The sequence below is a fragment of the Bubalus bubalis genome, chromosome 11 (genome assembly GCF_019923935.1).
Source record: "Bubalus bubalis isolate 160015118507 breed Murrah chromosome 11, NDDB_SH_1, whole genome shotgun sequence".
In the NCBI taxonomy this organism is placed as follows: domain Eukaryota; kingdom Metazoa; phylum Chordata; class Mammalia; order Artiodactyla; family Bovidae; genus Bubalus; species Bubalus bubalis.
In genome coordinates this window covers 41,437,986-41,452,589 of record NC_059167.1, presented here as the reverse complement: position 1 = coordinate 41,452,589, position 14,604 = coordinate 41,437,986, and the positions used below count along the sequence as shown (strand labels likewise).

Sequence of the window (14,604 nt, the reverse complement as noted above, 5' to 3'; positions counted from 1 at the left end):
TTTTTATTTGTGGATTTTACCAGGGATGTTTTTTCCCTTGGACTTAATCAAAAGCTCCAGAGTAGATATTCTTGAAATTTTTGGTCGTGGAATATTGGTGATGCTGGGAAAGATTGAAGGCAAAAGAAGGGGGTGGCAGTGGATGAGATGGTTTGAGAGCATCTCTGACTCAACCAACATGAATATGAGCAAACTCTGGGAGATAGTCAAGGACAGGGAAGCCTGGCCTGCTGCAATGCATGGGATTGCAAAGAATCAGACACAACTTAGCAACTGAACACCAACAACAATTTTTTGTGTCTGATGTCTTACTAAAATTGCCTTTCACGTTCATATGCTGATAAATGGTGCTTCAGAGAATACCTCTGAGACATGCACTGATGTGACTTAAAGGCAACTCTGCCTTCTTTCTCAGATGTGGACGAGTGTGAGGGAAACCATCGCTGCCAGCACGGCTGCCAGAACATCATCGGCGGCTACAGGTGCAGCTGCCCCCAGGGCTATCTCCAGCACTACCAGTGGAACCAGTGTGTTGGCAAGTACTTGTCCCTTGTTCACAAGATGAACTGCTGCCAGCTCCTGAGTCAGAATACTGCTTGCTTTCTGAAAGCTTTAAACTTACCATTGAAGCAACAAATACTCATTTCAAATTGTCCATACCTGGTTGAAACCAGAGGGAAGTCATAGCCTTTGCAAACTAGCAAACTAAGAAAAAAAAAAAAAATAATGATGAAGGGCACTTTGAAGGCATTTGAAATGAAATGCTGACAGAATTCCTTCATTCCTAATATCTCCTTGTTCTTCTGCTTCACTGCTAGTCATCAGCCCACACTGGAGTTCTCTTCAGGCTAACAAAATCCTACTTCTGACTGAAAACTATCCATCAGCCAAAGGCTACTTTGAGCAGCTTTTGGTCACAAGATGCAGAAGTGGTTCATTGAATGCTACACACCTTTGGGGCAGGGTACAAGTTTTTTTCAGGATTGCTAAACTCTTTGGAAAATTAAGGGAGTCCCAGACTCTGTCGTTAAATTGAAATTGTCACTTTTAGTCCCACAGTGTCATAGCAAAATAACTTTTAATGGACAGCAGAGAATCCCAACATTGCAAGTTTAGAAGGACCCCAATCCATCTAGCCCATGCCATTATTTTACTAATGAAGGCTTAGTAGCCAGGAAGGAAAGGCAGTCTGTCCTTACCCATTCTTTTGTGGCAGGACCAGAGCTAGAATCCAAAGCTCTTTCTTCACTTCATGTTTCAGGGCTGCCTTTCTAGTGTCACCTCTACTTGTTTTTTCTTTTTTTTAATTCACCTAGTAGCACTGCAAGCTTGGTGCTCTGGTGACCTGTTTTGGCTGCCACTCTCTTGGGTATAGGGCCCTCCTTCTCAAAAACAGAGTGACTGCCTTCTGGGTGACTGCTCCATGTTGCAATGCTTGATTTTACTCCAAATGAAGACACATTTGGTATGTGTTCATTTATCAAATATGTGTCTTTCTCATCTGGTTTGATTCTTTACAAAATACAGTTTTGCAGAGGTGAGTAGGACTGGCTAAAATAACCACAGTGCTAGAGCTTACGCTGCAGTTTGCTGGTTAGTGATCTGGTTTTAATAAAAAATGCCTTTGTTTATTACCAGCTCAGGGAGGTCTTGGATTTTAATCACCAGTTTCTGACATTGTTCACAAAATTTCCAGCATAAGCTTTGTTGATTCAATACCCAGCATGTGAGTCTATCTGCCCTTATTACATATCTCCCTTGGATGAAACTGAAGCTTTGGGGAAGAGTATAAAAGAGGTGAGATCTACCACTGCTGGGCCTTATCCTCCTCCTCCTATGCTCAGTTCAGGGATGATAGAGATGGCCAGGACATGCCCTTGTTGCCTGAAGATTCTTCGTTGGTCCCATGAAGATGGTGTTCTGCTTGGGACTTGCAGAACAAAGAGTCTATTAAGAAGTGGGAAGTTAAGAAGTGGAAAGAGGGGGAGGATCAAGATGGCAGAATAGGAAGATGTGGAGTTCTCCTACCCCTACAAACACATCAATAATACACCTACATGGGGAGCAATTCTCACAGAAAACCAAATGGAAACTGGCAGAACACCTCTTTTTCAGCCAAATCTGCAAGAAAGACCTCCATGAAATGAGAAATCAACCACAGAAAGAAAAAAATGGACATGTGAAGACTAAACATATTATTAAGAAACCAGCGGGTCAACAGTGAAATCAAAGAAATCAGAAAATACCTTGAGACAAACAACAATGAAAACACAACCTTATAGAAGCTATCAGATCAGATGCAGCAAAAGCAGTTTTAAGAGGGAAGTTCACAATACTATAGGCCTTCTTGAAAAAAAAAAAAAAAAAAAGAAAAACTCAAATAATTTAATCTGCCACCGAAAAGAATTAGAAAAAGAACAAAGAAAGCCCAGAGTCAACAGAAGAAATAAAGATCAGAGCGGGAATGAATAGGGATTTAAAAAATAGAAAAGATCGATAAAACCAAGAGCCAATTTTTTTGAAAAGATAAACAAAATTGAGAAACTGCTTGACAGATACACCAAGGAGAAAAGAGAAAACCCAAATTAATAAAATAATAAATTGAAAGATGAGAAATAACAACTGATACTATAGAAATTAAAAACATCCTAAGAGAATCATATAAGAGTTATATGCCAAAAAATTGTGGAGCTCACCTAGAAGTGAGCTTAGACAACCTAGAAGAAGTAGACAAGTTTTAGAAACATAAAGGCTGTCAAAAATGAATCAAGAAGAAACAGATCATTTCAACAGGCCCATCACCAGGAGTAAAATATAATCTGTAATGAAAAAAATTCCCTGCAAACTAAAGTCCAGAACTACATGGCTTCACTGGGGAATTCTACCAGACATTCAAAGAAGAGCTTATACCCATCCTTCCCAAACTATTTCAAAAAATCAAAGAGGAGGTAACACTCCCAGAGTCATTTTATGAAGCCACCATCACCCTGATGCCAAAACCAGATAAGACATTACATAAAAAGAATTACAGGCCAGTATCATTGATAAACATAGGTTCAAAATCCTCAACAAGATATTAGCAAACCAAATTCAACAATACATAAAAAGGGTCATACACCATGACCAAGTTGGATTCATTTCCAGGTCTCAAAAATAGTTCACATGAAAAATCAATATGTTATACCACATCAACAAAAGGAAAGACAAAAAACACATGATCATCTCAACAGAATCAGAAAAACTATTTATAAAATTCAACATCCATTCATGATTAAAAACTCTCACTAAAGTGGTTTTAGAGGGAGCATTTCTCAACATAATAAAAGCCATTTACAACAAACCAACAGCCAATATAATATTAAATGGTGAAAAGCTGCAAGACTTCCCACTAAAATCTGGAACAAGACAGGATGCCCACTCTCACTGTTTCTATTCAACATTGTACTGGAAGGGAAGAGGTAAAACTGTCACTGCGTACAGATGACATGATAATCTCTATAGAGAACCCTAAAGACTGCACACAAAAACTATTGGAACTGTTAAATGAATTCAGAAGGTAACAAGGTACAAGATTAATATACAGAAATCTCTTCCTTTTTTTTTTTTACACCAACAATGAAATATCAGAAAGAGAAGATTAAAAAAAAAAAAAAAACCCTATTTAAAATCACATGAAAAGATGAAATAAAATATCTAAGAACAAAGTTTACGAAGAAAGTGAAAGACCTAGATGCTGAAAACTATAAAACATTGATAAAGGAAACTGAAGATGATTCAAGGAAATGGAAAGATAGCCCATGCTTTTGGACTGGAAGAATTAATATTGCTAAAAGGGCCATACTACCCAAAGCAATCTATAGATTTAATTCAATCCCTATCAAAATACCCGTAACATTTTTTACAGAACTAGAAAAATAATAATTCCAAAATTTATATGGAACCACAGACAACCCAGAATTTTCAAAGCAATCCCAAGGAAAAAGAACAAAGCTACAGGCATAACCCTTTCAGAATTCAGACTATGATATAAAGCTGCAGTAATCAAAACAGTGTGGTATTGGCACACAAAAAAAAGATATATACATCAATGGAACAGGTAGAGAGCCCAGAAATAAACCCATGCACCTACACTCAATTAATCTACAATAAAGGAGGCAAGAGTATACAATGGAGAACAGACAGTCTCTTTAGCAAGTAGTGTTGGGAAGCCTGGACAGCTGCATGTAAATCAGTAAAGTTAGAATACTCCCTCACACCATATCAAAAGTAAACTGCATTTGCTCTAAAGACCTAAATATAAGATGCAATACCATAAAACTCATAGAAGAGAACATAGGCAGAACATTCTTGCACATAAATTGTAGCAATATTTTCTTAGATCAGTCTCCCAAGGCAAAAGAAATAAAAGCAAAAATAAACAAATGAGACCAAATCCAACTTAAAAGCTTTTTTACAGCAAAGAAAACCATCAACAATACAAAAGACAGTCTATGGAATGGGACAAAACATGTGCAAATGATGCAACTGACAAAGGGTTAACATACAAAATATATAAACAGCTCCTACAGTTCAGTACCAAAGAAATAAACAATCTAATGAAAAGGTGGGCAGAAGACCTAGATAGTCTTTTCTCTGACATGGCCAACCAGCACATGAAAAGATGCTCACTACTGCTAATTATTAAATAAATACAAATCAAAACCACAATGAGATATCACCTCACATGGTCAGAATAACCACCATCAAAAAGTCTACCACCTTCAAATAAGTCTGTTATCATCAAAAGGTTTATATATGAAAAGGGTGTGGAGAAAAGGGAACCCTCCTACACAGTTGGTGGGAATATAAATCAGTATAGTCATTATGGACAGCAGTATGAAGGCTATTTTTAAAAAACTGAAAATAGAGCTACCATATGATCCAGCAATCCCACTCCTGGGTGTACATCCTAAAAGGATGAAAACTCTAATTTGAAAAGATACATCCTCTTCAATGTTCATAGCAGCACTATTTACAAACGACCCAAGTGCCAACAGATAATTGGTTTTAAAAGATGCGTGCATATGCAAACACAATGGAATATTAGCCATAAAAACAAATGAAATACTGCCATTGGCAGCAAGAAGGATGGACCTATGTAAGTGAGTCACTTTGCTGTACATTTGAAACTAACACAATATTATAAATCAACTAAACTTTAGTTTAAAAAAGTGAGAAGAGGTTTGGGGGTTTTGATGCCCAGAAGATACCGATTCAAACTGTTCTCATAATTCTTGGGAATTACAGTTATCCAGAATGAGCATTGCCTTGGACCAGAATGAACCTCCTCAGAGCCTTGCAGAGCAAATCTCTTGGACCAGCCCTCTCTGGATCCTTGCTTTTAAGCAGCCAGAAGCTCACTTTCAGAAGATGGATAGGTTTAGGGTATGGGGCCTCTGATATCACTGCTTTCTAGAAAATATCAAACTTGTAGCTTAAAGTTGGAGCTGACCCATTTTGACCTAGAGAAAATTAGTAAAGGAAAGCCCATTCTACATTTTGGAATTCTCTCTTAACACCACAGCTAAGACATACTGTGCAAGCCTGATGCTGGAACCTTTGAGTTTAGAGGGGGTAGGTTTCCATCTGATTTTTAAGGAGTGTCTTTCAGAGATTCTAATCCTATTTCATTCAAATTAGAATCATCTCTTTTTATAAAAAGAGCAAAACTCTTACCAATTTAAGTAACAACTGAAAGAATAAAACAAAGATTTTTATAGTGTAGAAAAATTCCTTGTGTAGCCATTTGCTCCAGGGTACACACACAGGATGAAAAGGGTCAGGAAAAGTGCAAAACATGTTAAACAAATCATGGTATTTGTATATTGATAGAAAGGGTGAGTGCACAAACAGATTGTTTTCAAGCTTCAAACATTGAACATTTGCCAATTTCTTATCTTAATCCGTGGTCCACTCCACCCCACCTCTCCAACCCAGAAAAGCAAGTTTAAGCTTATTAGATTTTCAAGGAGGAAAAAAAAAAAAGTCAAATAAAGTAGAAAAGAATTTGAAAAGGGGATAGGGAGAGTTCTTGACCAAAATAGATGCTCCAAGTTAGAAAGAACCTCGACAGTTATCTCATCTGATCTGTTTCCTAACATGTCAGTCTCTCTCCAACCAGTTTCCTAACATGTCAGTCTCTCTCCAACCAGGAAAGGTACTCACCTTCTTTTTCATAAAGAATGAACCTTTTCTGCCTCTGACTTCTAACCATTGGTCCTGTTTCTGACCCTTGGAACAAAAGAGAGTAAATCTTAAGCTCTGTATTAACAGGTCTTTCCCATATATACCTGTACCTTAGAGGATTTATCAGTCAGAATCCCAGCAGGTAACAGATGGCTGAGCCCAATCAAAAAGCATAGGAAACGGAAGAAGAGTCTATTGATGTTCCATTCTGATTGGCCTTGTAGAGCTGAGCACAGCTGAGAAGTCTGGAGGTGGGTATGCAGGGCACAGAGAAGACATCCAGCCCAGAGATACTTCCTTCACCAAAGGAACCACCCTTGGTTCTTGGTACATCCTTTGATGCCTTTGGTCTCCATTGGTTTCTATCACATAGCTCATCTCTAATTTAAAATAAGGGGAAGAGAACACAGATGATGGCATATTAAGTCATTTTGTTTTAGGAACCCTGGAACCTAAGTGACTTTGATTGGGTATTTGAGAGTCCTTTGATAGAAAGGGTCTCAAACAGATGCATAGCTAGGCACTGTGCCATAACAGGCTTCTCAACCAATGGCTTTCTTACTGTTTATCTCCTCCTCCTCTCTGTAACCACATACAGATAAGCAGGGGGAGTTCGAGGAAGGAAGGGAGATGAAGAGAAGGAAGAGAAAAAGAAAGGGTGGAAGGCAATATGAAGTATGTATATGTATGCAAGTACCCCACTCTTACCATTTTACCCACCTGTTTTCCTAATTTAAAAAAAAAAGATTTTTTAAGAAACAATTTTTTCTTGAAAAATGAAACTACCTTAGCAAATAAGGAAAAACTAAAAGAGAAAGGAACAATGTAAATGAGGGCAAATCTCTTGAGAGACACTTTGATATAAAGGAAAGCATGAGACTTATAGTCAGACAGACCTGGGTGTGCATATCTGCCCTGCTGCTAGGAGATCTTGGAGGGGCTTTCTGAATCTCACTCTCTTCATCTGGGAAACAGGGATTTTAATACCTACCTCCATGATTGTGAAGCACATTAAGCAAATGAAGTACCTAGTTAAAAGACAATTGCTCCTTGGAAGAAAAGCTATGACAAACCTTGATAGCATATTAAAAAACAGAGACATCACTTTGCCAACAAAGGTCCGCATAGTCAAAGCTATGGTTTTTCCAGTAGTCATGTACACGATGTGAGAGCTGGACCATAAAGCAGGTTTAGCTCTGAAGAGTTGATGCTTTCGAACCGTGGTGCTGGAGAAGACTCTTGGGAGTCCCTTGGACTGCAAGGAGATCAAGCCAGTCAATCCTAAAGGAAATCAACCCTGAATATTCATTGGAAGGTCTGAGGTTGAAGCTGAAGCTCCAATATTTTGGCCACCTGACGCAAAGAGCCGACTTGCTGGAAAAGACTCTGACGCTGGGAAAGATTGAAGGCAGGAGGAGAAGAGGGTGACAGATGATGAGATGGTTGGATGGCATCACCGACTCAATAGACATGAGATTGCGCAAAACTACAGGAGATAGTGAAGGATAGGGAACCTTGGCATGCTGCAGTTCATGGGGTCACAAAGAGTTAGACATGACTTAGTGACTGAACAACAACTTAGTATCCTGTCTGTCACACAGTAGGCATCCAGTAAATGTTAAGTGTTACTAAATTGCTTTCCTCCTCTTTTCCATTGGAAGTAGATACTTGCTAAGTGAGGAGAATGTCAATCTACATGCATTCAAGTGGATATAAGCCTGAAAATGGGCTCTAGCAGTTAAGAAATGTCTTACCAGCAAACTTCTGTGCTGTCCTACAAAGGCAGACCTATAAAAATATATTGGAAGTTTCAAAAAAGTATAAATCAGAGATAACAAGAAACTTGAGGGTTTTTTCCCTTTGAATTAATTTGTGAAAGTTAGATTTCTTTTTCCTATGTATTACCATCAGACTTGGCTGGTCCCTGTGGGTAGCTCGTTCAACAGCATCTGTGTCTCTTGTGGGTTTTCCCCAATTAGTGCCCATGAAGTCTGCACTGAATCTCTTCCAGCTGTACTTAGCTTTAGACACAGCCCAGATGCCCTGGGCAGGAGGATGGTTTAGATAAGGAGGTCCATTCAGAGATGGGAGCAGACATACCAGAAGGCACCATTCACGCCCTGAGCAAGCACCTGGGGGCTTTTATAGACTTTTGAAAAGGAAGTCCAGGTGAGCGGGACACTTCCTGCAGGATGTCAGCCCTTGCCAACCCTATTCATGCTGAAAAAGGAGGAGTAGGAAAGCAGCCTCCAGGAATATGGCTCATCTTGGCTGTAGAGAGTCATCCCATTGCTGGGTACTTCTGAAGCAAAGGCACACAGAACTGCTCCCTGCCCTCCCACCCTGATCCCTGAACCTTGGCCATGAACCATCCCTGCATTCTTCACCAGATGCCCCTGTAGAGCAGGACACACTGCCATTGGCTTCAGATGAGGACTGGAGTCTGCTGGTCCTCAGAATGCCATCCTCTAACACACTGCCTGATGCACTTGACCTCAGAGACCACGTCCGCTCACCATATGGCGAGAGGCCACATCTGTCTCCACATCTTTCTCTCTTGTTCCCTTTCCCACCTCAGCCACTTCCACCTGCCTTCCCTTCCCGAGAGCCAAGGTGAGGGCCAGCTGGCCAGCACTGGGTCAGAGTGCCTGACCCAAACTCCTCCATAGAAACCTCTGCCCAGTATCACATATGTGGCGTCTTCTGGTTTTCCCTGCAGATGAAAATGAATGCCTCAGTGCTCACATCTGCGGAGGAGCCTCCTGTCACAACACCCTGGGGAGCTACAAGTGCATGTGCCCTGCCGGCTTCCAATACGAACAGTTCAGTGGAGGTTGCCAAGACATCAACGAATGTGGCTCTGCTCAGGCCCCCTGCAGTTACGGCTGTTCCAATACTGAGGGTGGCTACCTGTGTGCCTGTCCACCTGGCTACTTCCGAATAGGCCAAGGGTAAGCAATGCTGGTCGTGGTTGGAGGCTTTCTCATTCATAGTATAATTAAGTCTATTGAACTCAAAATGGCCTGTCCTAGTAGCATTGAACCATGCTTTTTCTAATCCTTGAGTTAATTCCAGTTAGCTCTGCAAAGGTTTTAGGTTATTTTATTTAAAGGGGGACATCTAGATTTCTGGAAATTCATAGAACATCGAACAAAATAATGAAACTACATTGTAAATACCTCAAGATATGGCTTATCTATCGCCTTCTCTTGATCCTCACATCTTGTTGGAAGGCGAGTCGTTTCTCAGGAAATACAGGGACTGTGATCCATGACAGAGCTGGACTCAGATTGCTGATGCAACCTTCTCCTAGGGCAAGCAGAATTCTGTCTTGACTTAAAATGCCTTCATGTAGCTCCTGTTAGGATAAATCATAAAGATATCTTTTGGGGAGTCCTTTAGAGTTTCAAAGTATATTTTACATTTTAGACTTAAATTTACATTAAAAGTTGCAAAAGAACTTTAAATATAAGAGTTAAAATAATAATTATGTTTTCCAGGTAGCATACCACATTGTATTGTGAGAGTTGGGGCAGGGAAGATATATTTTTATTCTATTTAGTAATATAAAAGTTACTATTACATTTTCAAAGTTTAGGTCTTCTTCCCAGTTGAATTAGTCTGGACTTGACTGTCTTAGTTTTGGCTATCTTGTGAAGGAGTTCACATTTTAACTTTTTAATTAGGAATACAGAGACATTAAATACACACACACACATATACCAATGCCCATACTTATATATACTCCTTCCAACAAAAAGTCACATAGTCCACAACACACACATATGTGTATATATAAAATTGTTAATTTTGTGGTCTTTGGTTTCTTGACACAGAAACATCAAGTGATTCATTTTGGGGTGTGTAGAAGGTAAAAGAATGTTTCATGGGAAGCGCACAGCAATAGGACTCAAATTCCCAGATGTTTGTGTCTGGCTCTCGGTAGACTCATTCTTTATAAATTTAATGCCAGAATCATTTTCCCAGCAAAAATTGTGACACTCCAAACTGGCTTCTGGCCAGTGGGACTTTATAGTCACACTTCTTGTAAGTGGTGTTCCAGGCATATGAAAATATTGGGAGTTTTGAGAAAGGAACCAAAGCCTGTGAATTTGGGGTTTGCTTCCAACAATTTCATAATTATGTGAATGCACACACACAAAGAATGAGCACGTATCCATATTATTGTTTCTACACATTTCATGGTAAAAAATTAAAGGATGAGGAAAGGAAATGTGTTGTCCTCAGCAGGATTACAGAAAATACTAGAAACCTAAATTGCTGCAAAATACCAAAAAAAAAAAAAAAAAAAGAAAAATGTTAATGGCATTGTATTTTGAATCTTAAGGGCATAAAGGAAAATGAGTTATAAAAAATAGATCAACTAATACAGAGAGAAATAAATAGTATTTAGTCTACATTATGACCTATTAGTAGACCAATTAATAGAAATTCACCCATTATTAACAGTTTGGGCTCCTCTGTGAATCACTAGAGTGGACAAGCCTATCCGAATCTAAAGATTCTTTTAAGATCATTCAGCTATTTCAAAACATTTTGAAAAAGGAGCCTGATAAATACATTCCAAGTGACCTATGAAATAGTAAGCAGAATAACAAAACAAGGTACTTGTGAGACATGCAAGCCTCCCTCCGTAACTTGGCTTTAAAAACTGAAAGGCAAAGAAAAACAGCTGAACTAGTTCTCTCTTGGGCATGGGTTTGTTTATCCAGCCTCACATGAGTCAGAGCCAGTGGACCTAGTGGTTTTGAATGACTTGAAACAATTTCCCACAGTTGGGCAAGCTCTGATACACGTATTTAATACACTGCATATCTTCACAATATATTTCTAAATCAACCTAAGTTATTACCTAGAGCTTTCTTTCTTTCTTCAGGAGCCAAAGTGAGAGGTCTGATAATAGGAGAGATTGCTCAGAAGCTGGAGTGGTGAAAGGTGGTGCTGGTGGAATTGGAGGTGGCTGTAACGGTATCAGTTAAACAGGGAGAGGGCAAGGAACTGAACACCGATGTCACATACCTTTCTCACTCCTGTGGAGCCTATTTTATAAGAAGAAGGCAATTTTTATTCAGCCTCCCAAGTCACATGGTCTCCCCCTCATCTTCCACTCTTCTCTTGTTTCCACTCCTTGTCTCCTCTCCACCAGTACAGCGAAACACCTGCCACATTACGTTTGGGAAATAAAGGGGCAAGTAAATATGCAAAATAGGGCCTTGAGAGATAGTAAAAAGAAATCAATCAACTCAGGGAACTGAGAATTCAAGACCAAACACAGAGGGCTTCAGTGTGGTTCTCAGCACCAGCCCATCATCCAGTGGACACATAATCAAGGGCTGAATGTCACCAGGCAGGATCTGGGCTTCACCAGAACTCTCGCTCCTCCTCCATCTCCCAATTCTAATGAAAACTATCTACGCTCCCCTTCCACCATAGGCACTGTGTTTCTGGAATGGGCATGGGCCGAGGAAACCCAGAGCCACCTGCCAGCGGTGAAATGGATGACAACTCACTCTCCCCAGAGGCTTGTTATGAGTGTAAGATCAACGGCTACCCCAAACGCGGCAGGAAGCGGAGAAGCGCAAATGAAACAGATGCCTCCAACATTGAGGTGGGTCAGAAGGTGGTTTCTCCTGATGCCTCCTATTGCAGAAAGGCCCTCCAGATTCCTGTGGTTTCCTCCAAGGATGCTCCAAAGTGTGATAAAGCTCCCCGGGGAGAAAATCCAGACATTCCCTGAGCTCTAGGCTGCATTTTACAAGAATCTGTGGGGCTCTCTGGAGTTTCTTGCTGCCTTTAGGGAGTGGCCATTCAAAGGTTTTCACATACTTGCTCATTTCCTCTGTCTCGCCAAAAAGAAAGTTAAACACCCGCCCAAAGTCTGATGAAAGGACAAGGTCTGAGATCCAGGAGAGCAAGTGGGCAGAGTAGTGAAGTGACATAGTGCTCCGTACACAGGGATGCCAAGTTCTGAAAGCTAGAGGCTTCTCTACCGAAAGAGCCATGTGGAGTGTGAGGAAACTTGGATTCTAGACAAAAACAACATGGAGCTCCAGCAGCCTGGATTTCTTTGCCTACGGCTGCTGCAGCCTTTCAGTCAACTCAGAAACGCAGATACTCAGACCTCTGGCTGCGGGCCCGGAGAGCCAGCACATGTGGTCCCAGAGAGGCAAGCAAGAAGCCAGGTGAAAAGCATTGAATATTAGCAGATCATCAGAGCCAGGAAGTAGGTTCATAGGTGTGTCCTTTGGTGAGATGGTTTTGCGTCAGTGAACAAAATGGAAATAAACTGGTTCTTTCTTAGTATTGGTGCTGCAACCCATCCGTTGTGGTTTGGGAAATGAGATAAGTCTTTGAAAAGAAAATAATATATTAAAACAGTCATTCTTAAACTTGAATATGCATCTGAATCATCATCTGGAAGGCCTGCTAAAATGGATTTCTGGGAAATATCCCCAGGGTTTCGGATTCAGTAGGTCTCAGGTGGCACCAAGAACTTCCATCTCTTAACAGATGCCCAGATGATGCTGATGCTGTCGGTTGGGGGACACTTTGAGACCCACTGCAATAGAAGACCAAATACAAGTGATTTCAACTTCCTTCTTGACATGTTTAGTATTATAAATATGTGCTAATGTAACACTGTGGCTTAAACAGTATTTTATGAATATTCATTTTCAATAGAGTATATGCAACATGAGAAGAAAGTTGTATTTGAGTGAGACTTGAGTCACTTTTTCTTTAGTAAGTGGCATATTTACCTTTTATATTCACACGTTGCCATATCTTTCTAGGATCAACCTGAGATAGAAGCCAATGTGAGTCTTGCAAGTTGGGATGTTGAGAAGACAGCCGTGTTTGCTTTCAATATTTCCCACATCAGTAACAAGGTCCGAATCCTAGAACTCCTTCCAGCCCTCACGACTCTGACGAATCACAACAGATACTTGATTGAATCTGGAAATGAAAACGGCTTCTTTAAAATCAACCAAAAGGAAGGGATCAGCTACCTCCACTTCACAAAGAAGAAGCCAGTGGCTGGAACCTATTCATTACAAATCAGTAGTACTCCACTTTATAAAAAGAAAGAACTTAATCAGCTAGAAGATAAATATGACAAAGACTACCTCAGTGGTGAACTGGGTGATAATCTGAAGATGAAAATTCAGATTTTGCTTCATTAATTCACCATCCAGAGACCAAATAATTAAAAAACCAAGATAGATAGGTAGAACTGAATTTTTCCCCCAATCAGAATCTTCATATTATAGGTACAGTCTTTCACCACGTAAATTTCTATAAATAAGCACTATTCTTGTATTACAAAAGCAAGGTACAGGTGACTACCCTAGTTCAAAACAACCACTTTCTCAGGCTTCTCATGTATGTAGCTAAGCTACCTTGTCATATGTGTTGATTCTTGAAAACTGGGACATGTATTTCCACTGGGGGTTGGCCATTCATGCTGACATGCCATCCTTCTAGCAGACGTACAGGAACGTGCTTTCAATCGATGGACTGTTCTGTTTTTTCAAATTGTAAAACTTTGCTTCTCCAAATGCAAGTATTAGGTTGGCCATTTATAATATCTATTTGGTGCTAGTAAATTCTCAAACTAGATTTATAAATGCACTGTAATATTTACACAACTTAGAAACCAAATTACAAGTATTCAGTTCAAATACTTCATTAATTTTTTTCAATCAACCAAAGTTAGTGCAGTAGCTTATCTCAGTTATGAGTATAATACCTTACATGTAAATTAAGTGTGTGTATACTGTAATCGTGCTATTTTTTATCATTGAAACATTTATAAACTAGAATAATAATGCCCTTAATGTGAGGGTTTGTAATGGTGCTTATTAAGACCAAAGACTTCTTAAGTGTATACACCAAGTGGTAATGAAATTTCTGTGACTGGCCCACGCATGCATGGAGGTCTGGGAGGACCAGGAAGCAGCCTCAGCAGCCAGAGGATCACCAGTGCATCCTTCATCACACCTGTGCAATATGCCAAGCCTACCCTCGGTCATTCCTGTCAACAAGGGGTCCATGTCATAAATGTCACAATAAAACAGTCTCTTTTTTTAGTGTACCCCTCGGCTTTGTGTTCTTGCATGGATGTGGGAGTGGAGGCGCCATTCTGGAGATTTCATAAAGTCTCCTGAAATTAAATTATCCTCAATGTATTAGTTAGAGCTCCTAAAGGTGCCAAATATATAACCACTAGAAAAAATTTTAACATATTTGAGTCAGTCTCTTGTTTTATTCATTCAGGACAGCAGAGTTAAATTCTTACTGACAAGATACTTAGACTGTAACACTATTTCTAAAACATGACCTAAAATTAATCCCATGGCT

The 14,604-nt window shown here is 39.9% G+C and overlaps 1 protein-coding gene and 1 long non-coding RNA gene across 3 annotated transcripts in view; one reads left to right on the top strand and one right to left on the bottom strand.

Moving 5' to 3' along the window:
• The window catches only part of FBN1 (fibrillin 1), a 264,477-nt gene extending 250,139 nt beyond the window's left edge, over positions 1-14,338 (top strand). The window contains exons 63-66 of the mRNA XM_025295542.3: positions 416-535; positions 8,945-9,176; positions 11,680-11,854; positions 13,038-14,338. Of these exons, the coding sequence (XP_025151327.3) occupies positions 416-535; positions 8,945-9,176; positions 11,680-11,854; positions 13,038-13,427 (917 nt within the window). The 3' untranslated portion in view covers positions 13,428-14,338. The remainder of the gene's footprint in view (positions 1-415; positions 536-8,944; positions 9,177-11,679; positions 11,855-13,037) is intronic.
• On the bottom strand, positions 6,282-13,141 carry LOC123328040. 2 transcript variants are annotated; one of them, XR_006542770.1, is made up of 4 exons: positions 13,005-13,141; positions 11,266-11,405; positions 9,405-9,583; positions 6,282-6,605 (listed from the first exon to the last, which is right to left on the bottom strand). It is a non-coding gene; the product is annotated as an uncharacterized LOC123328040 (long non-coding RNA). The 2 variants fall into 2 exon arrangements; XR_006542769.1 differs by lacking the exon at positions 6,282-6,605 and having other exon boundaries at positions 9,322-9,583.
• Positions 14,339-14,604: the final 266 nt, after the last annotated feature.